A 27,258-nucleotide genomic window follows, 5' to 3' on the forward strand; every position below is an offset into this window, starting at 1 on the left:
AGTGCTGACAAGGGGAAGCAGAGGGGTCAGTATGTCACCCTTGTCTTTCTCCAAAGTGCTGTTCATCTAGTGCAGATCAGCTCTACCTCCACCTCTGACCCTTGGTGTTGCAAGGATTTCTCTCTGCCTTCACTTTGCTTCACTGATCACTCTGGACAACGTATCAACTCACACTCTAACGTCCCAATTAATTTTTAGTCCTCTAAGACTCAGTGCGAGTAACAGCTTTCTTCCTACTAGATTTGGAGCAATTTAAGGGTCTGCAACATAGATTCTCAATAATATTTACTAAATGAATAAATGAAAGGATGAATGAATGGAGCACATACAGGGCCTCTCCACCATCGCCTCCACCATGTGCCTCCATGTACACCCATCCACTCATAATCTAGGTTCTCCTGCTGTCTCGTTTCAAGATATAATTCAGGTCAGTTCAGTATATTCAGTGAGCTCCTTCTATGTGCTAGGAGCCATACAAAGCATGGGGGGGGGCACAAAGCTGAATAGGCCATTGAATTGGCAAGGAGCCAACTTCTAGGAGCGAGGCTTCTGTCTCTCCATTTACTGCCTGCTCCTTATCTCAAGGGAAACCTTTTCCCCTACCTTCTTGGCTTTCTGTCTGCTGGCTAGTTCCAGTTTCCCAACATCCTGCTCTGGTCTCCAGAGAATCTTAAACCCAAATACGTTTCTCTCATGAGCATGTGTTTCCCATTAGTATCTCCCCCCTAGAAAGGCAAAGCCTTTTCATTGAACTCTCCTCCCAGGAGACAGGAAAAGGGGTGGAAAAGATGGAGGAAATGAATTAACCAAATTCCCAGCCCCTCCAATTTTCTTCCCTTTTTTTTTTTCTTCTTTTTTTTTTTTCCTTTTTTGGAAGTAGGTAGAGGTGATACATTCTCTTTTTAAAGAACCCCCCACCCCTGCTCCTAAAACACCCAGGACTCCTGTCTCTTTAAGACCCTTGTACCTGGGGCATTCCTGGCTACCCGCACCAGGTCTTGGTGCCCCAGCTGCAGGATGCCTTACCTCCTTTGATGTTCCCTGTAGCTGGCTTTCTGGAATGGTCCCTCTGGCTAGCTCTTAGCTCTTGAGCCCCTGGGGTTACCAGACAACCAGGTACTGCCCTCCACTCCTAGGGAATTCTTTGACTGACAGCTCAGCTGCCCTATCTTAGTGCTGAATTCGGCTGCTGCTTGGGCACAGATACCTGGATTCCATTGTCTTTCCTGCCCCACCCCTCCCCACCCCTGCAGTCATGCTCCATCAAGGGCTTATTACTAGTTACAACTTCAAAGATCATCTATCCCATTCCCTCATTTCACAGAGGAAAGGACCTCAGAGAACAGGTGTGACTTGCCTGAGGTCACAGAGCAGGCATGTAGCTGGGGTTAGAGCTCAGGTTTTCTGACTCTGGTCCCTTCCACTAACTGTGATTGCAAGCTTTAACAAGGCTTGGGCTGTCCCAGAAGGTGAACTCTTTCACATATACCTATATGAACAGAGACACATTCTTACACACTGTGTAGTAGTTTCATATTTGAGAACAGGGTGAAAGGTTGATGGGCAGGAAAGGCCTGGAGATCAGAAGAGCCTCTCTGCCCCCGGACTCCTTTTCCCAGCTCCACTGCAGCCTTCAAGATCTGCTTAATGAGAAGACAGCAGGCCCCAGGACAATGGGCACTTACTGCCCTAACTCACCAAGGGTGGCCTGCATCAGAAAGCAAATGTCCTCATTTTCCCAGGGGAAAGGCCTCTTTTTAAGTAGAGAGGCCATGGTCAGAATCAAAATTATAAGGAAGTAGCTGGGCTCACCTGCATTTGCTGGGCAGCTTTTGCTGAATGCCTGCTGTGTTGAAGGCATGGTGCTGTGTGCCAGAGATGGAGCCCATCCCTGAGGGGGGCTTTCCTAACTGCCTGAAGATGCTACCACAGCCTGGCCAGAGCCAAATTTGCAGCTCAGTCTGTTGTTCACTCAGCAGCCCCTCTTAAGGGGACAGAATGACCTGGGGAGGGGTCAGGGACTGAAACTGCTCTCAATAAGATTCCAGTGATCTCTCAATGATCAAGCAATCATCTTGGTCTCATTTTTCCTTGCTGTATCTGACATATCCTTGCAACTCTCTCCTCGCTTGGCTTCCACAACCCACTGTGTCCTGGCTGTCTTTCTCCTGTGCTGACAACTCCTCCATCTCTTTTGCTTGCCCTCTGTCCACCTCTTAAATGCTAGTGTTCCCCCAAAACTTTGCCCTTTGCTCTTTTCTTACTTCACATAATCTTCTTTGAACACTTCATCCACTCCTTAGACTTTAACTGAAGTATAGTCGATTTATAAGATTGTGTTAGTTTCACATGTATAGTACAGTGACTCAGTATTTTTACAAATTATATTCCATTATAGATTATTACAAGATACTAGATATGATTCCCTGTGCTACACAGTAATCCTTGTTGCTTACCTATTTTATGTATAGTAGTTTTATCTGTTAATCTCATACCCCTAATTTGTCCCTCCCTGCCACCCTCTCCCCTTTGGTAACCACAAATTTGTTTTTTGTGTCTGAGTCTGTTTCTGTTTTGTGTATACATTCATTTGTATTGTTTTTCAGATTCCATATATAAGTGATATCCTATAGTACTTGCCTTTCTCTGACTTATTTCATTAAGCATAATCTCTAGGCCCATCCACGTTGCTACAAATGGCAATATTTCTTTCCTTTTATGACTAATATTCTCTCTATATATGTATATTTCATATCTTCTTAAACCAATCGTCTGTTGATGGGCACTTGGGTTACTTGCATGTCTTGGCTATTGCAAATGTGCTGCTATAGTAAACATTGGGGTGTTAGTATCTTTTCCAATTAGTGTTTTTGTTCACTCCTTTGATTTTAACACTGCCAATAATTTCTAAATGTATACCTCTAAACTTAGCTTGTCTGAGTGAAATTCCTATTTCCTCAAATCTCCCCATCCTATTTATTCACTGCTAGTCAATAAACCACTAACCCAGTCTTCAAACTAGAAACATGAGAGACATTCATGGCTCCCCTCTCCTCCAGCTCTCAGTGCTATTGATTCTACCTCTGAAACTTCTCTCCGGTGTATGTTCTCCTCTGCAGTCTCATGGCTGGGGCCTTGGGGGTGGTATAGTATATAGTGGTTGAGACCTTAAGCTTGGGGTTGGACTGAGAATTTGAATTGTGGCTCTACCAATTTTCAACCTCAGTTTCCTCCTTGATCTTGCACATGCTGTTTCCACTGAGTAAAATTCCTCTCTCCTTCAGTCTGATACCAATTCTAGTTAACTTTTCAACCCTGACTGTGACCTCCACTAGGTAGTCTTCCTATCTTTCACTGCTCTTAATTACAGCCATTATCTCCTCTGTCTGTGTATCACTAACCTCTAATTTATTTGGCCTATATGTTTATCACTCATTCCAGAACAGCAAGATTCTTTAGGGCATGAATTGTGCTTGTTCATCTCTGCATCCCCAATTTAGTGCATAGCATCAAGTAGGACCTCAAATTAGCAGGACCGAATAATAATGTAGGAAGTGGAGCGGGGCTAATGGGAATACTAGGGGGGAATGATAGAGGCAGGGGCAGGGACTGCTTGAAATAAGGCCGTTTGGCAGCGAAGGAGCTCAGAAAGAGAATCCCAGAGTACCGCAGGAAGGGGAGCGGTGCCCTTCTTCCCACCTGGCGGCGCACCTCTGGAGCCTGGAACTACAAGTCCCAGAGGCCCCTGCGGCACAGGCCGGAAGTGCCCTGTCTGCCTGTGGCGACGGTGAGGGGCGGTGGCCGGGCGGCGGGAGATTCAAACCTGGGAGAAGGAGGAACATGGAGGGGAGAGGAGCGGCCCCGGGCCGAGCGGTCTGTGAGTGCCAGAAGGGGCCAAGGAGGGTCCGGCAGTAGTGCCGCTGTTCGGGGACTCCGTGGTCCTCGGAGAGCCTGGGGCGGGGGCTGCACTCGGGGCGCGCCAGGCAAGGAGCGGCCAGACTGTACTCAGTCCGGACTCCTGGAGGCCGGAGTAAAGCTGTGAGCAGAGAAATGCGTTGATTTCTGTGGCCCTCTTCAAAGCTTACAAAGTTTTCTCCCTTACTCCCTGATTCTGGGGCTCCGGGGCTGGGAGAATGTAGGTGGTCTGGACGGCCCCTTAAAATTCAGCAGTTACTGAAGGCTACCGTACTTGCCAAACGCTATAAGGGGACCGGACGCCTAATAAGACCTGGGGAGCTTCCTTGACTTTTTGATACCTCTTTGAAGCAATGCCTCTCAAACTTTACGATGTCGGAATTACCTGGGGAGCTATTTAAAATGCAGATTCCTGAATCCTATCCCAGAGCTTTAGCAACAGTAGGTCTGGATTGGGGTCCATAATGTGCCTTTATAACGAGCATTGCTGTGCTTCTTCCGTCACCCCCCAGATAATTGTAATGCAGGTAGTCCATGGACAACACTTTCAAAAACTTTAGAGAGACTGGCGCCAGGAAAATGTGCCTGCAGAAAGGTTTCTATGTGACCTTCTGAGTGAAAAGCAAAATCTGCTCCTTCTTCTACCCTTTTCCCTGCCACTTCATTAGTATTCAAAAAGCAAAGTCCACGTTCACGGATCTGTTGAAGGAAAGCTAGTTGCAGACCTGGGAATGGCAGGAAGGCTGATTTTTTTTTTAAGACTGTGTGTCCGTACAAAGTCCCACCCATCTCTCAGTCTCCACTTCATAACTCTGAGGTGATGTCACTCACTTACTGGTTTATTTTCCATGCTTAGCAACCAACACTTGTTCCTCATACACCCCTTCAGAGGAACTGATGGATTTCCTGCGATTGGCCAGTGCTTCCAAATCTGAATGTGGAGGGGTGTGTGCATGTGCTTATGTTTTAACTTGTTTAACTGCCAGTTCAAATAAGACCTGCCTCTCCCCCAAATCATATTGCAGGATATGCAATATAAGGAAAAGAGATAAAAAGCAGGACGACATTAAGTGCTGAGTCAGACAGATTTACTAAGCTCTGTATCTTTTCAAGGTCTCTGACTTTATTTTCTTGGTGTATATGTGTAGCTTTCTCTCATTTTTGTCTGATTTTTGTATTGTCTTCCTTAAGGAGACTAGAGAGATGAGGGAGAAGAGGGGGTAAAAGGATAAAAAAGGAGGCTGTGGCTAAGGCAGAATATGAATGCTGTCTCGTTTAAGAGATTTCCTTTTCTTGAGTTTGGGAGTCAGAATATTGTCTGCATTTTATTTAGCTTGGAGATTATTTTCCTCCTCGGGTGACCTATACTAGAAGGGAGAGGAAATATATCTTTGTGATCTTTTAAAATTCTCTGTCCTTCCACTTAATCCCAAGTGAGTGGCCTTTTTCACATGACTTTCTGTATGTTGAACTGCCTTTTCTCCCTTTCCTCCTGTTCATTCTTTAAGATTCTACTCGTAGGTAGAATCCTTTGCTTCCTCTGCTGCTTCCGTAGACTATTTATGAGCTATAATTACATATATCACATTAGGTTGAAGTTTTTTACTTACATGTTTTTCTCTTCTAATAATAATCTTTGTACTTCTTGAGAGTATGGGTCCACTAGCCCAGTGCCTGACATCCAGGAGGTGTTGAATGAATGAGTGGCTGTTGAATGCTGAGTCCTTTTGGTTCTGTTAACCTAGCCTCGGGGAGAGTACCTGAGGAGGATGACACAAGTCCAATTCTTGGAGAACTCAGAGTCTAATTAGAGATGAAATGAGGAGCTCAATTTCCAACCAAGGAGGGATCTGGACATCCCTGCTGGGAGGTCCTAAGGGAAGGGCTGTGAAATAGATTTGGGAAGGAAGAGGCCAGGAAGATGGCTGGAGAAGAAAGGGGAGAAACACCCCCTGTATAGGAAGAATCCCCTGTTAAAGGGTGGAGAGGCTACCCTTTACAGGGTGCTGACTATGATAGCTTTACTGGCCAGGAGCAGAAGATTGGAGCCAGAGTGTCCAGGGAATAGGGGGGCAGACATATGGGAGATGCTCTGGGTCTCTGAGCAGGGTTGCCTAAGAAAGTCTGTTAAGAAGAAGCTTTAATGCTATGGCCCTCTATCTTATGCTCCCTTTATTGACTCTTCAGATGAACGTCTCACAGCTGAGGAAATGGATGAGCAGAGGCGGCAGAATGTTGCCTATCAGTACCTGTGCCGGCTGGAGGAAGCCAAGCGGTGAGCAGAGGGATTGCCTCTTTCTGGTCTCCCTTTCCCAACCTGCCCACCCCAGGCACCTGCCGCCAAAGCAAATGCAAAAAGTCAAGAGTCCATTCTATGGGAAAGGGAGAGTTGGAATAGCATCTTTTTTTTTTTTCTGACTTTTTTTTTTCCTTCAGAGTAGTTTTAGGTCCACAGAAAAATTGAGAAAGATACAGAGATTTCCCATATACTTCCTACCCCTAAACAGGCATGGCCTCACCCATTATCAAAATCCCCGCAAGAGTGGTACATTTGCTACAGTTGAGGAATCTACTTTGACACATAATCATCCAAAGTCTGTAGTTTGCTTTAGAGTTCACTCTTCATGTTGTACGTTCTATGGATTTGAACAAATGTATTATGACATATATCCATCCATCATTATAGTATCATAGAGTAGTTTCACTGCCCTAAAAAGTCTCTGTGCTTCAACTGTTCATCCTCTCTGCCCCTAACCCCCAACCCCAACTCCCGGCAACCACTCATCTTTTTACTGTCTCCATAGTTTTGCCTTTTCCAGAATGTCATATACATCAAATCATACAATATATAGCTTTTTCAGATTGGTTTCTTTTACTTAGTAATATGCACTTAAGTTTCCTCCATGTCTTTTCATGGCTTGAGAGCTCATTTCTTATTAGAGATGAATAATATTTCATTGTTTGGATGTACTACAGTTTATTAATCCATTCATCTACTGAAGGTTATCTTGGTTGCTTCTAAGATTTGACAGTTATGAATAGAGCTGCCATAAACATCTGTGGGCAGGTTTTTATGTGGATGTAAGTTTTCAGTTCCTTTGGAGTGCAAATTGCTGGACCATATGTTAAGAGTATGTTTAGTTTTGTAAGAGCCCACCAAACTGCTGTCCAAAGTGCCTCTACCATTTCGTATTCCCACCAGCAATGAATGAGAGTTCCTGTTTTTCCACATCCTCACCAGCATTTGATGTTGTTAGGGTTCCAGATTTTGGCCATTCTAATAGGTGTATGCTGGTACTCCTCATTGCTTTGATTTGCATTTCCCTGATGAGTTACAGTGTGAAGCATCTTTTCAGACACTTATTTGCCATCTTTATATCTTTGGTGAGGTGTCTGTTAAGGTCTTTGTCCCATTTTTTTAATCAGGTTGTTTGTTTTCTTATTGTTGAGTTTTTTAAGAGGTCTTTGTATATTTTGGATAACAATCCTTTATCAGATATATTTTTTTGCAAATATTTTCTCCCAGTCTGTGGCATGTCTCCTTATTTTCTTGACATTGCCTTTTGTAGAGCAGACGTTCTTAATTTCAGTGAAATCCAGCTTATCAATTGTTTCCTTCCAGGACTGTGCCTTTGGTGTTGTATCCAAAGTCACTGCCATACCCAAGCACATCTAGTTTTCCTCCTATGTTGTCTTCTAGGAGTTCTACAATTTTGCACTTTATCTTTAAGTTGATGCTCCATTTTGAGTTGATTTTTGTGAAAGGTGTAAGGTCTATGTCGAGATTCATTTTTTTGCATGTGGATGTATAGTTAGGCCAGCACCATTTGTTGAAGAGACTGTCTTTGCTCCATTGGTTCCAATAGTCAGATACATAACCAGACTGAGTGAGAGGTTATATTGTGTAACAGGTAAGAGCCTGTTTAAGCTTCACTGAAGATGGGCAGGTTCAGCATCTGCCAGGGAAGATGTTACTGGGGTGGATGGAGACTCAGGATTGGCCAATCCACGTGTTTGGGGCAGCTTGTGAGAAGGTGGGAACAGCCAGGGAATGGGCAGAGAGGGGAGTTGGGAGTAGGGAAGAAGCAGGAGGCAGGAGGCAGAGGTGCTTAGAGGGAGAGAGGGAGGGAAGGTCCTGCAGTTAGAATGAACTGCTGTGGGCTGCCAGAGTGGGTGAGAAGCTACTCTCCTGCTTTCAGCTGGATGGAGGCCTGCTTGAAGGAGGAGCTTCCTTCCCCAGTGGAGCTGGAGGAGAGCCTCCGGAACGGAGTGCTGCTGGCCAAGCTGGGCCACTGTTTTGCACCCTCTGTGGTTCCCTTGAAGAAGATCTATGATGTGGAGCAGCTGCGGTACCAGGTGGGGAGCAGAGGTCTCATCTTTCTTCCTCTCAAACTACATCTTCTCACAGCTGTGAGAGTAAGGTGACCATATAATTTGTTGTCCAAACCTGGGTACTTTTGAGGATGACAAGGGGTGATATTAATCATTGCACTGGAACAACAGTTATCAATTTGTATCTCCCAGCCGGGCGGTGTGTACCATCCTTAGCAAGGGACATTGCTAGGTGGGCTTTGAGATGCCTCTGATGTGAGAACTTCCAGTCAGACTTTTCTACCCACAGTCTACACTCAGAGGCTTGTGGGCTTTGCTACCTTGAAGGTATTTCCAAGTTACTGCTCCTTCTCTGTGGCTTTCCTTTCCCTCCCAGCTCTGGACTCCCCTTTTCTAGGAAACCTTACTAGCTTGTTAATCCCATTCCTGTGACATCCTTCCCAAATGTGATGATGGGTGATGGGAAGTCCATAGGGCAGAGTCCTCTGTCCCGACACCTTGAATCTTCAAGCTGTGATCTGGGCTCTACCCGAGGGAACCCTGAGAACTATTGAAATAGATTATCTTCTCTTTCCTTCCCTTCTAGGCAACTGGCTTGCATTTCCGTCACACAGACAACATCAACTTTTGGCTGTCTGCAATAGCCCACATCGGTCTGCCTTCGGTAACACAGAGCCTCAAGATTGGGGTTCATCTCTACTCTGCACTGGCACCTTCACCCCCACCACACACATGCTTTATCTCTCTGAGGCCCTTTAGCACTCTTCTCCATGTGTCTTCTAAACTAACTTAATCTAAGAGTTTAAGTTCCTTGGGGCTGTGTGTCTTTGAACCGTGTTACTTGGCCTCTGCCTCCACTTCCCTGTAGGTAACGGAAGCAAAGGGAGGTGAAAGTTCCCTGGTCCAAGATACGTTGTTTCCATTAGTCAGCAAGTCTCCTGTATAACACAGGAGATGGGCCCCACATTGGCTGGCTACCTCGCCACCGAAATTTCATAGCGTGAGGCAAGGACGTACCACATCCCTAGGTGATGGACTTGGAAGCCTAGTCTAAGACCCCAGTTGGACACATGCTGCTTGGCCTCTCACTCTTTTGAGTCTCAGTTTGTTTCTCATCTGTAAAATGGGGATAGTAATCCCTCCCCTTTCTACCTTCTAAGGCTATCAGGAGGATCACATAATCTGTGTGAATTCCTTTGTGAATTGTAAAGAACTGTACAAGTTAAGGCATAAGATTGTGCAGGGTTTTTCTTCATTGTAGAAGAGAACTGTGAGACCAGGGAACAGCAGTTAAGAAGGATGCTTTGGTGGGAGGCAAGAGCAGTAGAGGCCAGATGTCCTCCAAGAAGCTAGAACACTTTAAAGTCTCTAGATTTGGTCCTTTCTTACGTATCTAAGGTAACCAAGAGCTATCGAGGTTAAACCTCATTACAGTCACCAGGTGGCATGGGAAGCCATGCCTGGGGTGACTCAGTTCTTAGAGGGGTCCTCACTGATCAGTAGCCTCTGGCTTGCAGACAGGGATGGCATGCCCTGACTCTTTGTTGTCCTTGGCAATGTATGCCTCATTGGGCCCTCTGTGGGATCATGGCCAGCTCTCAGCATGCCACCTTTCTGGTGAGAGGCCAAGGTGAGGGGTGCAAGCTGGCTGTGTCTATGCAATGAATAGGGAGCCTGTTTCTCCTGGAGCCTGTGGCCTGCATCCTATAGCCTTGATAGCCTTGTCTAGTGTTTGGTTAATCTAGGCTTTTGTGTCTGGTTAGGTCTTGGCTTAGTATCTGTCCCCAGTGCCTTTCCTTTGCACTGAATGTGCAGATGCAATGCTGGCTGTGAAAAATTGGGGAAACTGAGCCAAGCCCCAGGCAAGAAAGGAGCACATACCCCAAGTGGGAGAGAAAGACCCCTTCCTCAGCCCATATCTGGTGCTGCTTAAAATTCTCCAATGGCAATACTGGCTGCTTTCCCCTCCAGACCTTCTTCCCGGAGACCACGGACATTTATGACAAGAAGAACATGCCTCGGGTGGTCTACTGCATCCATGCACTCAGGTGAGAGACCAAGACTTTTGTCATCCAGGTTTCTCTAGGTGGATGCAACCACCAATCAACAGCAAGAAACATTGCAGCAGGAAGGACAGAGGTTAGACCATAGCGAGCACTCCTCTGGAGAGTGAAATCATCTCTCTAGAGAGTCTACATAGTTTTGTTTAGATTTATGTGCATGCTTATGGGCACATTTATGTGTGACCTATGTGGGTAAAGGGAAAGGGCAGGCAGGGGAGAGTTCAGCTTGTGACTAGGGTGCCAAGGCATCAGAATGGGACGCATCAGGAGTGTCACATGCAAGTCAGTGTGAATGGTGAAGGCTGTTTGGTCCTATTCACAGCCAGCCATCAGCAGCCAGCTGGCTAAATCATGGAAAGTAATTGACCAGTTCCTGTGTTCACCACATCATCCCTTCCTGACTTCATTTCCCATGTCCTTTCAAGTCTGTGTGCCTTAACTCAGCAGGTTTCTGCTTACTATGCCCTTTCCATCCTCCATATCCATCCAGTGACCTGCTACTGCAGTGTGTCCTTCTCTGTGACACCTTCCCAGTCTCCCCTGCAGTATCTTGTTTATGCTATAGCACTTGCCTTGGGCTGACTTACAATAACATCTCTCCTTGTGGATGGGCGGTGACTTGAGGGCAGGTGTTGAGTGGTCTTCATCTCCAAGTCCCCATAGTATCTCCTGCAAACCTATTATAGGCAGCATGTCAAAATGAATAGGCCCCAATGCCTTCCATTCTTTTGCAGTCTCTTCCTCTTCCGGCTGGGATTGGCCCCTCAGATACATGATCTATACGGGAAAGTGAAATTCACAGGTAAGCCCAGCTCTTCCCCAAACACCACAATCTGGGCAGGGTCTTGGGGGTTCCGGGCTTGATGATGGGCACCTGTGCTATCATTGCAGCTGAGGAACTCAGCAACATGGCCTCCGAACTGGCCAAATATGGCCTCCAGCTGCCTGCCTTCAGCAAGATTGGGGGCATCCTGGCCAATGAACTCTCGGTGGATGAGGCTGCAGGTAGAGCCCAGGTTCCCCTGCTGGGGTAGCTCAGTGAGTATGGGAGGACCCTGAGCCTTATAGTCCCTGTGTAAATTCTGGATCCTTCTTATGGGAGGCAGGGCCATCAGGCTGCCTGCCTTGCCTGACCCCTCTGGATGGAAAAAGGGGATGATGTCAGAGTGGCCTACAGCTGGTTATGCTGCAGCTGGACTGGGGTATGCTCTGGCCTTCTGACCTTGTTTCCACACCCCTCCTAGTCCATGCAGCTGTTCTTGCCATCAATGAGGCAGTGGAGCGAGGGGTGGTCAAGGACACCCTGGCTGCCTTGCAGAATCCCAACGCTATGCTCGGGAATCTTCGAGAGCCTCTGGCAGCCATCTACCAGGAGCTGCTGGCCCAGGCCAAGATGGAGAAGGCTGCCAATGCCAGGAACCACGTAAGGGACTTGGAGGGCAGGGGTCAAAAAACTGGGTGTCCTGGAAAATCTTAAGTGAAACCAGAACTCCTATTTGTCCTGTCTATGTGTTCCAGAGTTGCTTAGAGGAACTGTAGCTTGTCAGTTACTTTAGAGAAATAGGAGAGGATCTCAGGAGAATGATGAGAATTCAGAAGAGAAGGGAGGGAAGGGAAGAAGTTCTGGGGGAGGGGGTTGAATTTTCAGGCAGGGCTGAGAGACTGGAATGTAGGACTGGATGAGATTGGACTGGAGATTCCAAAGGTTAGTTCAACCTATGTCGGTGCCAGGGATTAGATCCCACGATTTCTTCAGATTCCTTCCAACCAGACTGACCTTTGGCCTTGGGAAGGTCCCCAGAAGAAGAAATAGTTATAGACAGGGAGGAATTAGAGATCGAACTGGTCTTCCCAGGTTCCCTTCTCAATGTAGTTTTTGCAGAATGATGGAGAAAGCCAGGACATCTATGACTGCTACCTAACTCAGGCTGAAATCCAAGGCAACATCAACCACGTCAATGGTAAGAGAGACAGGCCAGGAGGGGTTGGAGGGATAACCCCCCCACCCCACATAGGGAGTTTTAGAGTTGGCTTCTCAGGCCAGAAGACCCACAGCCTCACATGGGCCAACACTTATCTCAAGGAAAGATGGAAGTCAAGGCGGTGTGTTCTCTGCTTAACTGCTATAGGTGTCTGGAGAAGTGGTCCCTGTCAAGGAGACTTCTCTTTGAATGGTGATCCATGGAGAGAACAGAGGCAAAGGGGCAGGATTTTCACCTCTTGGTGCTGGGGGCAGTTTGTCTAGGGTCCTTTGAGAAAATAGTGGAGGATGATGGGGATCAGGGCAAGAGAGGCTGCTTGAAGACCCAGGATGGAGTGGGCACCTGCCCATTTGGATCAGGATATCCTCGGGGTCTGGGGTGGTGAGATGGGAAGGCTGTGAAGATCAAGCTGAAGAATTTGGGCTGGACCAGATGGGCCCTAAGAATCCAGGACCCCAGGGGGCAGGGGTGGGGGTATCCGTGAATGGGCAGGAAGAGGGCTGGGCTGGGGATGATGAGGGATGGGCTTTCTCACACTCTCCATTATGGTGTCTTGGTCTTTTCAGTCCTTGGGGCTCTAGAAGTTGTTGATGATGCCCTGGAAAGACAGAACCCTGAGGCCTTGCTTGAGGCCCTTCAGGACTCCGCCCTGGCCCTGCAAGGAGTGAGGAGAGATTTTGCTGATTGGTACCTGGAACAACTGAGCTCAGACAGAGAGCAGAAAGCACAGGTCAGGCTCTAAGACCTGCTACCTCCTCTATCTGACTATAGGATGGGGGAGGGGGACCTTATTTAAGCATCACCATTGTCAATTCTTTGTATTCAGTAAGTGCTGACTACATATTTAAATGGTTAAATTACCCCAAAGCCTAATGGACCAAACTAATCAGCTTCTGCCCTCTGAGCATCTCTTATACTGACTGGGGGAACCCAGGGGCAGTCCAGTAGGCAGTGATATGCTCCCCCATTACTGAACTGGGGCCTCAACTTAGCCATCTTATTTTCAGGGCTGTTGACTTTCTCCCTGACACTATTTATACTTTTGTTGCCTATGTTTTTTCAGATGTTTGCTGGGTAAGAAAGAGTCAGAGGTTAGAGATGGGTTCATAGGGATCAGTGAGCTAGGCTAGTATGCCTAAAGGGAAGAGGTGGGATTGAGGGTAGGTGACTGAGTAGACCTGGGAGCTCATGTTGGCAGCTCCTGAGGCATGTTCATGGCCCCAGAAGGACTCTCTTCTACTGCAATTCTTCCCTCTTTCAGGAGCTAGGCCTGGTGGAGCTTCTGGAAAAGGAGGAGGTCCAAGCTGGTGTGGCCGCAGCCAACATAAAGGGTGATCAGGAGGAAGCCAGTAAGTCATCTCCAGGCTGAGACCTGGCCTAGGTGTATCACTGGATCTTGGGAGAGCATGTAACCCCTTTGATGGCTTCTGTGCAGAGCAATGCAGACTGCTACCTGATTTTCCAGCCCCTCATGTAGTGTGCCCTATACCTGGTTGCCCAGGGGGATGCTACTAAGAAGTTCATTAAGGCCTTGGAGATAATGATAGTACGTACCACACCAGGCCAGACTCTGGGACAGGCAGTTTCCTTCTAGGCACTCCCCCTGTATTTTGACCATTTCAAGCTGCTTGAGTTCCTTTGGCTTCTGAAATACAGTGATTACCCAGATGAGGGAGAAACCCACGATCCAGCTCAGTTGCCCTTAAAAACATGCTATACAAATATAATTCTTTATTAAAAGGATGTGAGTTTGTGATTGTCTCCCTGCTATAGGGGATCAATCTGGATAATGAGGGTGATGAGAAGTAGAGTGCCAGGCTGCCCCACAGCAGCCTGTGGGCCCCGCCCCTGGCACAAATGCCTGCCTCCGTCCGGACTTGCTCAGTAACCCTTCACCTTTGTCTGGCACAGCTCTCCGGCTCTAGCCCGCGGAGCCCCCAGGCCACTCCTGCCTAACTGCCTGCCTTATCGCTCAGTTCATTCCTGTTACCAGAGTAATCTCTCAAGCCCAGATCTGATCTTATCTGCTTTGTTGAACATCTTCAGAGCTTCATGGATTCTTCCATATTTCTCCTAGACTTTAGTCCCGTCTCCTCAGCATGGCAGGTGAGACCTTCCGAGTGTCTCCCTGAACCCTTCTCTTCACACCCCACCAGCCCAGCCAAGTCAGACGACTTGTTCCTCTTTGACTGCCTCCAGCCTTGCCCACTGCCAGGCCTCTGGGGCTCTGGATTACAGTTGTCCCACATTTCCCCCCGTGGAAATCAGATGAAGATATCCTGCAGAGCTGCCTCACATGCTTTCTCCTCTGTGAAATGTTCCTACCCCCTCCCCCTAGAATCCCTCCTCCCTGCACTGCCAGAGCATCTGGGGGAAGGGAAGTACCTGTCACAGCAATGACAGCAATGCAGTGTGGGTAATTTTGTATCCTTATTTTTCCCCAGTGGTTTTTGTGCTCCTTGTTGTCAATGCCCATATCTGCTTGGCATTTTATAAGCCTCAGCATCTGAAAACTAAAACCACACTGATGCACTATGGCCCCTTTTTAGCTTTCTCCTTCCCTTTTCAGCCCAAATGGCTCTACCTTGGAGCTAGTTCCTTATTCCTCTGTGCTGTCGTCAAGATTTGGTCCCGGGAGCCCCCGACTAACCTCATCTTAGTTGCGCACCATAGCCTCCTGTCAATCTTGTGCTCACCACCTTAGGAACTCACCTCTGCTATGACAGCCCCTCCATGTTACCTGCTGAGCCACTCAACTTCTAGGCCTGACAAATTGCTTCTTCCGGAGCCTCTTCTTAAAGCGAACCAGCCCCTTTTCCTCCTGAACATTTAGAAACGCATTTTGAACCTAGCAAAACAGTTTTTAAGAGCAGTTATGGAGGGGACGGTATAGCTCAGTGGTAGAGTGCTATACTTAGCATACGTGAGGTCCTGGGTCCAATCCCCAGTACCTCCATTAAAAATAAATAAACCTAATTCCCCCCCAAAACAAACAAACCGACCAAACAAAAAAACAATTGTAAATCCGTTTCTCCTCAGAGATCCCCAGCAGAAGTAGTTAGCCAGGAAAGTGGAAATGGCACTGGACGCCACGCCTGACCAGCCTCTCCCTCCTCCCCTGCAGTGCTCCAGGCTGTGCAGAGGATCAACAAAGCCATCCAGAGGGGAGTGGCCACTGACACTGTGAGGGAGCTGATGTGCCCTGAAGCCCAGCTGCCTCCAGTGTACCCTTTTGCCTCGGCTGTGTACCAGCAGGAGCTGGCAGTGCTCCAGCGGCAGCGGCAGGGGGTAAGCCCTAGAAGTGAGGGTCCAGCTCTCAGGTTCCCAAGCAGCTGAAGGGATCAGAGCAGTCAGTCTAGAGTGCCCCCTGAGGGTCCTCTTAGATGCTAGCAAGAGATTAGGGGTGGGAAGTAGGCTACCATCCTTGCCATCCTGAGTATACTGTAACAGCAAAAACCTTTGACCAAACACTGCTTTAAACACTCATTTAATCCTAAAAAGAACCCTACCGGATAAGTATTATTCTTTCCATTTTAGAGATGAGGAAACAAATTGTCCAAAACAGCTAGAGCTGGGAGTGCATAGAAAGCTGAATGTACTTGAAGCCTATGCTTTTAACCACTCTGCTGTCCCACCTGCCCCAGTCCATACAGCTTCTCTGACAGTGAGGTGATAGCCCCCCACCCCACACTGGGACTCCCCCGCCTGTTGAAGGAGTTAGAATTCACCCGAGAGTCCAGGCAGAAATATAGGGAGGGAGGAGTTAGTGATGCAAATGGAAGATGCCTTCAAACTAGGGAAATGGAGGGAGCAGAGCTAGGGCAAGTCTGGGAAGGCTTCTTGGAAGAAAGACTCAACAGAGAGTCCTCACCCACAGCAGGCATTTACAGAGCATCAGCTGCAGGCACGACCCTCAAGAAGGGCTCAGTCTCGATGTCTGAGCCTGTAGTACAAGGAAGCATAAAATCAGTCCTGAGGTAAAGCAGAGCGACTGAGGCTGTGGACTTTAGAGCCAGACCGTCTGAGTGAAATTTCAGCTCTACTACTTCCCAGCTTGTGACTTTGCGCAAGTTGTTTACCTTCTCTGCCCCTCAATTCATATAGAAAATGGAAACAATAATGTATTTATCTCATAGGATTGTTTAAGGATTAAATGAGTTGTGCTTGGAAATGAGCCTGGCATGAAAGTTTTAGTTATTTTATTATTATTATTATTATTATTATTATTATTATTATTATTATTATTATTCTTCTTACTACTACTACTAGTATTCTTTGCAGCATTCTGTTTGTAGAGGACAGGAAGCGTGCTCCAGACAGGTAATAGCATAAGCAAATGTTTGAAAAGGAGGAGAAGACTGGGCAGGGAAGGGGCCGGAGCCTCTGGGGTGTGTGGTGCAGCACAGAGGGGCCCACTTTATCTCCCTCTCTGCGTGCCCAGGGCCTAGAGCAGTTCTTGATGTGCGGTAGGACCAGAGAGGAGCAGGCAGAACTCACTAGTTGAGTGTGGGCTCCCGTATCAGGCAATTAGGTATAACTTATATTACTTGACTATGGATTCATCTGTGAAATGGGGATATTAATGGTGCTTACCTCTTTGGCTTGTTAATGAAAATTAAATGAATGTGCATGAAGTACTTACACATTGAGCATGGTAACCATTCTCAAGTATTAAGTAGGATTAATTATTAGTGAGTGAATTAGGCCATGGGGGTTTTGAGATAGAGACTCTGGGATATTGGAGAGTCTTAGGGGCAGGATGGCAAGTAGGCCCTGAGGCCGTTCACCAGCCCGCTGGAGAATCAGCCCTCCCTCTGTTGTAGGAGCTTGGCCAGGAAGAGCTCTTTGTGGCCGTGGAGATGCTCTCAGCTGTGGTCCTGATTAACCATGCTCTGGAGTCCAGAGATGCCAGCGGCTTCTGGAGCAGTCTGGTGAATCCTGCCACGGGTCTCGCAGAGGTGGAAGGAGAGAATGCTCAGCGGTGAGAAAGGTTTAGAAAGGCTGAGGGAGGGAATGCGTAATGGAGGGAAGGTAGCCTAGACTCCAGGTTCTTGTGCTTTGAGACTAGCCTTATGCATGGTGCCCTTGGTCTCAGGCCCACCCTTTGGGTCTGTTCACATTTCCTTGGCCTGCATTTCTCCTGGGAGTGGGCGGGTTCACAGTCATTCCCCTTTCCTCCATTTATTCACTCTCCTATCAGAAAAGTTTGAGTACCCACTCACGTGCCAGATACTATTTTAGGTGCTGGGAGACAACAGGGAACAAAACACAGTTTCTGTGCTCATCTAACTTGTGTGCTAGTAGAGGGAGACGGACAAAAAGCAAACATGTCAAGTGATTAGAATAGAAGAAGAGCTATGGTGAAAAATAAACAGGGCAAAGGGGATAAAGGGTGGGGACAGGGTAGAGACAGTTTGTCTCTGCTACATAGTGTGGCTGTGGAAGGACTCTTTGGTAAGGGGGTCATTTTGAGAGAGACCTAAAGCACATAGGTGATTGCCATGAGCTATCTGGGACACAGGCCTTGGAAAAGAGGCATCCTTGGTGTGTTCAAAGAACACCAGGAAGCCATGAGACAGAGTGGAGGGAGGGAGAATAATGAGAGATGAAGTAGCAGAGGCCAGATCATATAGGCTGTTACTCCGAGTGAGGAAGGAAGCCACGGGAGGGTTTTGAGCGAGGAGGGAGATGATCTGACCTACTTTTAACAGGATCACTCTGGCTGCTGTGCCGAGAATCAACACAGGGTTAGAAGGGAAGAAGCAGGGAGACCTGTTAAGTGTCTTTTGGAGTAACCCAGGCAAGAGATGATGGAGGCTTGGCCTAGGGTGGTAGCAGTGGAGGGGGTGCAAAGGAGTCCGATTTTGGATGCATTCTGAAAGCTGAACTGACAGGATTTGGTTATGTAGTGAACATGGGGCATGAGAGAGAGTGGAGTCGGGTATGACTCCAAGATGTTTGGCCTGAGAAGCTGAAGTGAATATTTACCAAGATGGGAAACACTGGGAGGCACAGGTTCAACTAGGGGAATCAAGAGTTCAGATGTGAGCTGCTGGGTTTGAGGTGATTGTCAGGCGTTTACATGGACATGCCGAGGAGGCACCTGGCATTTATGAATGGGCTGCAGGCATACTTTTGGGAGTCATTAGAATATGTTGTTTGAAGCCAGGAGATTAGGTGAGATCACTTAGGATATGAGCGTGGAGAGAGAAGAGGCCTGAAGACTGAACCTTGGGATGCTCTGATGTTTAGCAGTCGGGGGGGAACCAGCAGAAGAGACTTGGAAAGAACAACCTATGAGGTGAGAAGAGAACCAGGAGAATGTGACGTCCTAGAGGTCAAGAGAGGAAAGTAGTTCAGAAGTTTCCCCTGACTTCTGGCTGACCATGTACGCGCCACTCCCCTCATTCTCACTCACCTTGCTGCCAGGTACTTTGATGCTCTGGTGAAGCTGCGACAGGTGCGTGGAGTGGATGGGGCCTTTCTGAGCTGGAATGACCTGCAGGCCATCGTGAGCCAGGTCAATGCCCAGGTCCAGGAAGAGACTGATCGTGAGTGGAGTCCAGGACTTGGGGGAAGACCGCCCAACTCTGACAGCTCCATCTTTTAACCGTAAGTCTGGACCCTCTACCCATCCAGATCTTTCTTTCCCAGAGGTCCTTGCGGTCAGCCTCATCAATGAGGCTCTGGACCAGGACAACCCTGAGAAGACCCTATCCTCGCTTCTGCTTCCCGCGGCTGCCCTGGACGATGTCAGCCTTCCTGTTGCCCCTCGGTACCATCTCCTCCTTGTGGCGGCCAAAAGGCAGAAGGCCCAGGTGAGGTTTGGGCTGGCTGGGTTGGTCACAGAGCAGTAAGAATATCCCCGTGGGTAGAGCTGTGCCCAGTATGCACCCTGGGAAAGCCAATCTGATAGACATAGTCCCTTCTCGGGGTGGGAGGCAGGAGGGGTTCTGATCTGGCCATGGGGGAAGAAGGGCAGAGCTCTGGTTAACAACACAGAGAGAATTGTGGGGTCCTTGAGCATGGGAAGGGCACAGGTCTGGGAGCTCTGACACTAGTGACCATGGGACTTAACAGCAAATCCCTAATGTCCCTGAGCTCTCCTTATACAACTGTAAAATACTACATGCCCTGGTCCTACCTAGTGGAGTGGGGGTAAAAGTCAAGTGAGTTGAAGGCTGTGGCAGGCTTTTGAACCTGTAACGCCCGGAGCAGGTGGCAGCGTGGAGAGTGTTCAAGGGCTAGGACTCCTGAGCCAGAGCAGAGTTTGCACCCTGGCACCCTGACCCTGCACATGTTACTTAGCCTCCCTGGGCCTCAGTTTCCTCCCCTACAAGCTTGTGATAATAATGAATGTATCTCAGAGTCACAGGCTTTAAGTGAGATAATATGACAAAAGTACTAGCTACTGCTGACTGAGTTCTCAGTCTGTGCCAAGCATTGTCTTATGTGCTTCTCAAATGTTAGGTCATAAGAAGGTGCTTTAGAATACTGCCCATGAACATAGCACTCAATAAAATGTTAGCTTAGAAAGTTCACTCTGTTAACGAGGAGAGTTGGGAGAGAGTAGAGTCTGGGGTTGGGGTCGGGTGAGACAAGGGAGGGAACAAGCCTGACCGAGGCAGGCACAGGCTCCCTTGACCTGTTGTCATGTGCCGTCTTTGCACTGCCTTGTACAGCGGAGGAGTGTGGAGAGGAATGGGATGGAGAAGGTGGAGGTTCAGGGTCAGGGTCAGCCTGAGAAACTGAGCTGAGGCGTGGGGAAATGGGGAGGAGGCACAGGTAGGTGGAGCCTCCAGTGTGGGCTCTCCCTGGACATGGCTGAGGCTCAAGGGCAGGGAGATGAGCTGTTGAGAGGGTGGTGGATGCTGAGGGTTTAAGAGGGTTCTGGGGCACTGTGGCCAAGCTGAGTTGATGCTTGGACCTGAAAGCAAGGTGGGAAAGAACCTTGTGAGCCTGGCAGCAATCCAAGGAAGCCACAAGGCCATGCCTATGCAGGGTAGGCAGAGGGGAGTGGAGACCGCGATCCCTGTGGCTCCCAATGTCAGCCTGCAGTTTGGCTCCACTGGGCAGCTGGGCCTGGGAACCTGGGGAGACCAGCCTGGGCTCTCATCTTATCCCATCTCTCTCAATTTACCAGGTGACAGGTGATCCTGGAGCTGTGCTATGGCTGGAAGAAATCCGCCAGGAAGTGGTTAGAGCCAACCAGGACACAGACACAGCTCAGAAAAGTAAATGGACCGGGGACGCAGAGGGCAGAAGTGGAGGGGGAGGGGTTGGGGGAGGCAAAGAGATGTGGACTCAGCGGGAGCCCAGACAGTCAGGTGGTCTCCCCAGTCACCTCCCTCTCCATTTCAACCTCTGTGGGGAGGCAGGCCAGACTGAGAACGGGAGGGTTGCTGCTTGGACTGTAGGATGAAGTTCCTAGCAGTCAGCTGGGCAGGAAGTCCTCAGGAGTCCAGAGCCCGAAGTCCACCCACTGCCTCCTTCTGTGCCTTTCTGTGGGCGCTTTCCTCCCACAATGTGAGCATGTGAAGTCAGGTGGGGGCCAAAAATCCATCCCATTTTTCACTGGTAGCTTGAGTCTGAGTTCTAACAATCAACTCTGGTTAGAGAATGTTTAGTCTTGCAGTTGGACAAGAGGGATTGGCTTTAAGGAAAAGTAGGCAGGGTCAATGCAAACAGACACTGGTATTCTGGTATGGGGTGCTGATGGTTTCTCAGTGTCTGGAGTCCCTCTGTTCCTCCGTCTGTGAGTGACTGCAAGGCAGGTACTACATCAACTCCTCCCACTTCTTGAACTTTATTCTCCTCCTAAGAAACTGCCTTAGGTTCTCTGACCATATCCTGCCATGGAGCTTCTGTGCTCTGACTTTCCTTTTACAAAGGAAAGCCCAGCCCCACACTGCCTTCTTCCAGGAAGCCTTCCTTGACTACTACCTTCTCCTCCAAGCCCAGCTTCCTGTTGCTTCTTTTCATCTGTGTCTGTCTGTCCTGGGATGTCCCTGTCCTTCTTCTCATCCAGAATGGTTTTGTGGCCTTCTTCTCTGAATCCCTTTCCGATAGACAGGATAGGACCCATGGGAGGGGCCCAGGGAAAGACTGACCACTTCCTCCTCATACCCCTATTAGTGGCTCTCGGCGTGGCTGCCATCAATCAAGCCATCAAGGAGGGCAAGGCAGCTCAGACGGAGCGGGTGTTAAGGAACCCCACTGTGGCCCTCCGAGGGGTGGTTCCCGAGTGTGCCCATGGCTACCAACGAGCCCTAGAAGATACCGTAACAAAGAAGCGGTGTCCAGGTAATAGCCCTACCCTGACCCTCCGCTACCCTGCCTGCCCGTGCCACCTCTCGCCTCCTCTGAGCCTTCTCTGCTTACTTGGATTCTGCTTAGGGGATACAGCACTCTGGGTTCAACATGACATGAAGGATGGCACCGCCTATTACTTCCATCTGCAGACCTTCCAGGGGACCTGGGAGCGATCCCCTGGCTGCCGCCTCAACACCTCCCACCTGACTCGGGAGGAGATCCAGGTTGACAGGGTCCCTGTAAAGGAGGAATGGGGTTCATGGATGGGAGGTTTCCTGCGGGAGAGGCTCCTGCCTACCAGGACATCACAGGCCCTCTCTCCTACCTCCACAGTCAGCCATCACCAAGGTCACCGCCGCTTATGACCGCCAACAGCTCTGGAAGGCCAACGTGGGCTTCATCATCCGGCTCCAGGCTCGCCTCCGTGGCTTCCTGGTTCGGCAGAAGTTTGCTGAACGTTCTCGCTTTCTGAGGACCTGGCTCCCAGCAGTCGTCAAGATCCAGGTGGCAGGCTCTGGCTGTCTGAGGCTTCACGGCCTGGACTTTTCTGAGCTTCGGGGTTTCCTCCCTACTTCTTTTTCGCTGAGTGGGGTTGGGATGATCTTTTGGCCTCTCAACAAGAGTGGTTAAGAGCATGGATTCTGGTGCCCAGACTACCTGGGTTTGAATCCCAGTTCCACCAAGTTAGCTGCATGACCTCGACAAGTTACTTACTCTCTCCCAGTTTCCTCATCTGAAAACAGAATCTGAAAATTGTAGCACCCACCTCAGAGGTTGTCATGAGGTAATATCTAAAATACATCTGAAGAGTGCCTGGTAGATAGGCAAGAGCATGGTGTAAGTGCTAGTCACTGTCATCATCATCACTATCCAGAGAGTATGAGAGCTGCTTTTCAGCTTGCCCTTGAGGAGAATGGAATAAGATGTAGCGAGCCTTCAGGGTTTAGACACCAGGGGGACCTCCTGACTGAAAAAGGAGCAGTGAAGAGGTGGTGGGGGTTAAACAGAAAAGGGGTGGAGTCCCTTAGGGAAGAACTTTTACCTATTCTCTCCAGCCAGCTCTTTCCATTTTTATTCTTCCAGCCTCTGGATGGTCTAGTGTGGCCTGTGGGACTGGCCCACAAGTAACTGGGACATGAGGCCATCTGGAAAGATAGGCCTCGGGCCCAGGCACTTTATAAGCCAGCAACATTAGGAGTTGAGCAAGCAGAGCCCTCCTCAGGCAGATGTGACTTGGAGGGTCTCATGGTGATATTGGCAGTGTAAAAAGACTTTACTTAATGAACACCTCCAAATGCCCAGTATCTGCAAAGGATGCCACTTGGCACTGGGCAAGGGAGAGGGGTGTGAGAGACACACATATGTGATTACATCTCTCCTGTCAAAGGAACTGGAGTACAGTTGATTTTAGGAGTTGGGATGGTAGAGACACAAAGATAAACCCAGAAACCCTAAGGGAGACAGAAGCACAGACTGAGACTGGCAAATTGCCCTCAGTTATGATCTGGGACATGCGCTGGTCATTGAGAGCTCGGACTTTGGAGTCAGAGGCTGCAGTTTGCCTCTTGGTCCTACTACTTCTGGGTCATATGACCTCCGGTACCTTACCTAAGCCGTCTACAACTCTCCATTTCCTCATTCATAATGATGGTACTCACCTCATGTTGACTGTGAAGATGAAGTAGGAAAATTACATGTAGCACTTAGCGCAGTAAGTGCTCTATTGGTGGGAGCCATTAGGAGATGTTAAATTTCAGGGCATTGGTCCCAGAACTCAATACAGAACCTTGGTAATCAGCATTTAGTGATTTGAATCACAGAGATTCCTCCCTCCTGAGCCCAGCTTGGAATTTCCCACCAACTCTAAGGAGCTGAAAAGCCACACCAACAGTGGGAAAAGGGACAGAGTCAGGAGGCACGTTTGCTGCCAGTACTGGAGCTGTGTTGGCTATGGCCTGGGTCGTGGGATACAGAGAAAGAGAGAGGGGCCCAGAGCCTCGGGCCACCTGCTCTCCAGCCAGGAAGGAGTGAGAGTCCAAAATGAAGCTGCTTGCGTGTGCTGAGACTTCAATCTCTCCTGAGAGCTCTGATCTGGCTGGGACCCCAGTCAGGGTCCTAAATTCTGACCAATCCAGATTGGGAGGGCTCCTCTTTAAGGGGAAGCCATGTGGGGATGGGCCACTAATAAGAGCAGAGAAGAGACCCCTCTGCCTTTCCCTACAGCATCTGTCTAGGTATGTCAGGCAGTACCTGGAGAGGGAGGGCAGGGAGTGCTGAGGAAAGGCACAGAACTGGGGCTTCCTGGCCCTTAGGCTCCAAGATGGACAGCTGGTATCATGGGGCCAAGCTGCCTCTTTTATATCCGTTCCAAACAGGGACAGTGTAAGTCTTAGGAGAAAGCCTGGCCAGGAGAGCTGGCTTTAGGAAGGGCTGGGAGGACAGTTGGCTGAAAGGGGATGCTCTTAATGTACCAGACCGTGACAATGTCAGCAGTACAGTGTCCTCCAGGGCCTGAGCACCCAGGAGAATTTTCATGTTTGCCCTGAAAGACAGGATTTACAAGGTAGAGATGGGTGAGGGTGGGCATCGACAAAGGTTGAGAGGCAGAAGATCACAAGTCATCGTGTTTAGAAGAAAGTGAAATGTCTGATGTGGCTAAAGTCCTGAAGGAAGTACGGCCTAGTAGACAGTCAGATGGGAGTATGAGATCTTGTGGCTGAGAACTTCTGGAAACTTTGTGGCTGAGAGAAATATAATCCGAGTGGTATTTTTAGGAAAATTAATCTCACACAAGCTTGGGATGAAAGGGAGGGTGCCCCTAGGAAGGAGACCAAAATGGAAGGGAGCCGTGAGTTTTGAGTCTTAGAGACCAAAGTGGGCATGATTTACGGAGGAGATGGTCATTTAGACTCTTTGCAGCAGACTAGTCACGGGGGAGAGGCCATCAGCCTGACAGCTGAAGTACTGGGGACCTTGGAGGGGAAGTTTGCTTAGAGCCGGGGTTCAGAACTGAGTGGTGTAGTTGTGAAGAGCAGTGTGAGTTATGAGAGATTAATGAGCTGCTGCCCAGGTGGCCATTGGCAGAGATGGTGGGCACACGACTTTACCCGCACACACTTTCCACCCATGCCACCACATGCCTCTCCAAACTATGGGGTGTGTGGTACTGTGTGGGTAGTCTATGTGGGTAGACGCGTGTACTGTAGGGGGATATAGTGCATGCTGTGAATCTTTTAAGCTTGTATCTTAACAGTTGTTTCTGTGAGAAGGTTTGGTTGGCATGAATGTGTATGTTTGATAGCATGATGTGTGTTAGTGTCTCTGTGTGTGTGTGTGCTGGGACCAGGGAGTGTGGCAGAGGGCATGACTGGCTACATGCAGACATCTGGTTTTCCCCATGAAGTTGGAAGTTCTTTGAGAACAGGGCCAGTTTCCCCTTCCCCCTCTACTTTCCTACCTCCCCACCCCACATTCCCTGGAAAGCCCAGAACAAGGCTTTTCCCACAAGCTTCTTAGGCCATTGGGAACCAGCTGGGTTATCTCTTTTTCTCTCCTGATCCACAGGCTCATTGGCGGGGTTACAGACAGAGGAAGATTTACCTGGAACGGTTGCAATATTTAAAAGCAAACACAGATGCTGTAGTTAAGGTAGCTATCATGATTTGGGTGGGGTCTTGTCTTTTGAAGGACCTGCTGAGAACAAGTTTTAGTCCTCTCACCTCCTGTGACCCTTAGAGGTGGTGAATGGGCCTGGGTCTGAAGGCGGGGCCCTGAGGCTGGAGTTCTGAGGCAGTGTGTCTCTGCCCCCAGATCCAGGCCTGGGCCCGGATGTGGGCAGCTCGGAGGCGATACCGGAGGCGTCTGGGCTATTTCCAGAAAAATGTGAGCGTCATCCCATTACCCCTGTCCCCATACCCAACCTTTATCTATGAGACCAGGGCACAGGCAGCCAGCAACCCTTTTCCCATCTGTGTTCATGGCAGGTTAACGCTATTGTGAAGATCCAGGCATTTTTCCGAGCCAGGAAAGCCCGGGATGACTACAGGACATTAGGTAAACTATCTGACTTCCCTCCTCTGTCTGTGCAAGTGTCTGTCTGTGCGAGTCTCGTGGCTTTCAACAGTTAGCAAGGCCCAAAGTCACACCAGCTCACAGCTTACCATCTGGGGCCTTGGAGAAGTTGTCTGGCTTTCTTGAGCCCTTTTCTCTCACCAAGAGCTGATGTGTCCAACTTTGAGCGTGCTTAGGACCCAGGGTAGGTGGGAGAAGTAAGGAACAGCTCCTGCCTTTGCAGATCCCCCAGTTTGATGGGAGAGATAGGAATCCCCCCAAAGTCAGGCAGGTCTAGATATCCCTCCTGGGACCGCACAGCAGGTAAGGAGAAGGTACAAGTTGTCTGTGCAGAAATGTGGAACGAATGGTAACAAAAGCCCCCTTGCCCCACCCCAGTAACAGCCTCATCACAGGAAAAGCCCCTCCTACCAGGTTCTGTCTGCCTCTGTACCAGGCTTAGATTATCTTCCTGTTGCTACTACAAAAGCAAAAAAAAAAAAAGAAAGAAAGAGAAGGATCTTTGTCCTCTGTCTAGAGTTCCAGCCTTCTCCCATTTTGCCCTCCTCCCTCACCCATGGCTCTTCTGCCTCCACCCTCGTTGGCCCATCACACACGAAGCCACTTGGAGTCCTTTCTACAGTGCTGGGGAGCTTGAGGAGGAGCTCTTGAGGGGGCTCCATCTTCCTGCCCTGCCATTCCCAGTAGTTGGGCATGCATCTGAAGCCTTAAAGAAGTCCTTCTAGGCTGTTCTTGAGTCTTGTCCATAAAGCTCAGAAGCCCAGCCTTAGAGGTCCCCCTCCTTTTGGTGAAGTGGATGGACTAATGGTCCATCTCCAGGTTTGCACTTGGGTTCCCGAAAAGGTAGGCTTGTTTCCTTCTGTGGGCTGAGGCTCCACTCCTGGACTTCAAGATTGAGTAACTGTTGAGGAATCACCTCCTTCATCTCCTCTTCCCGCCCTGCCCTGCCGGCAGGGGCACCACCTGCCCTACTCTGCCCAAAGACACTCAACCCATCTGCTTCCAGGCAGCGAGCTGCTTTTTCCTCCTTACCTCTCCCCAGCTTGGCTCTTTCTGTTTTTTCTTCCCTTGCTGTTGCGTTAATACCACTGCCCTAGCCGTCCTTTATCTTCTTTTTCTTCTCTTTAGTTTATCGTTTTTCCAGAAGAACTTGTTTTTCACAGGTCTGTCTCCCAATTTCATTATCCCAAGCTCCACTCAGAGCACTGCCACTTACTAGCCGTGTGGCCCTAGGCAAGTTACTCAACTTCTTTATTGCCTCCATTTTCTCATTTACAAAATGGAGATAACGATTGTGTAGGGTTGTTGTGAGGATTAAATGAGTTAATGTGCTGTATCATTGAATCCAAGATGCCATTAGTTATCTTTGGTTCCACTATGCTTCACTCTCCAAAGATCCGTCCTCTACACAGATTAGTCCATTACACCTGTCCATGTGATCTTGTCACTCCCTTAAAACCTGTCAGTGAGGTCTCATTGCCCTCAGGATAAAGTCCAGTCACCTAAGCACAGCTTCTGAAGCTCTTTACTCCAATCCAGCCTCGCCCTGCACCTCTGACCTCACTGACCCCTGCCCCTGCCCC

The 27,258-nt window shown here is 49.0% G+C and overlaps 1 protein-coding gene across 3 annotated transcripts in view; it reads left to right on the forward strand.

Moving 5' to 3' along the window:
* The first annotated feature begins 3,786 nt into the window (after positions 1-3,786).
* IQGAP3 (IQ motif containing GTPase activating protein 3) overlaps positions 3,787-27,258 on the forward strand; it is a 36,788-nt gene continuing 13,316 nt past the window's right edge. The window contains exons 1-23 of one of the 3 annotated variants that reach the window (XM_072946360.1): positions 3,832-3,877; positions 4,772-4,870; positions 6,103-6,190; positions 8,115-8,271; positions 8,834-8,911; positions 10,219-10,295; positions 11,045-11,112; positions 11,202-11,315; positions 11,555-11,733; positions 12,184-12,271; positions 12,859-13,022; positions 13,554-13,641; positions 15,417-15,580; positions 17,116-17,273; positions 18,722-18,843; positions 18,947-19,110; positions 20,436-20,526; positions 21,428-21,595; positions 21,689-21,828; positions 21,938-22,108; positions 25,169-25,252; positions 25,415-25,486; positions 25,588-25,657. In XM_072946360.1, coding sequence (XP_072802461.1) covers positions 3,841-3,877; positions 4,772-4,870; positions 6,103-6,190; positions 8,115-8,271; positions 8,834-8,911; positions 10,219-10,295; positions 11,045-11,112; positions 11,202-11,315; positions 11,555-11,733; positions 12,184-12,271; positions 12,859-13,022; positions 13,554-13,641; positions 15,417-15,580; positions 17,116-17,273; positions 18,722-18,843; positions 18,947-19,110; positions 20,436-20,526; positions 21,428-21,595; positions 21,689-21,828; positions 21,938-22,108; positions 25,169-25,252; positions 25,415-25,486; positions 25,588-25,657 — 2,641 coding nt within the window. In that variant the 5' untranslated portion in view covers positions 3,832-3,840. Of the gene's footprint in view, positions 3,878-4,771; positions 4,871-6,102; positions 6,191-8,114; positions 8,272-8,833; positions 8,912-10,218; positions 10,296-11,044; positions 11,113-11,201; positions 11,316-11,554; positions 11,734-12,183; positions 12,272-12,858; positions 13,023-13,553; positions 13,642-15,416; positions 15,581-17,115; positions 17,274-18,721; positions 18,844-18,946; positions 19,111-20,435; positions 20,527-21,427; positions 21,596-21,688; positions 21,829-21,937; positions 22,109-25,168; positions 25,253-25,414; positions 25,487-25,587; positions 25,658-27,258 lie in introns of all 3 variants that reach the window. The other 2 variants (XM_031689134.2, XM_006214601.4) reach the window with 2 other exon arrangements.

Source organism: Vicugna pacos, chromosome 21 (assembly GCF_048564905.1).
Source record: "Vicugna pacos chromosome 21, VicPac4, whole genome shotgun sequence".
NCBI classification, from domain to species: Eukaryota; Metazoa; Chordata; class Mammalia; order Artiodactyla; family Camelidae; genus Vicugna; species Vicugna pacos.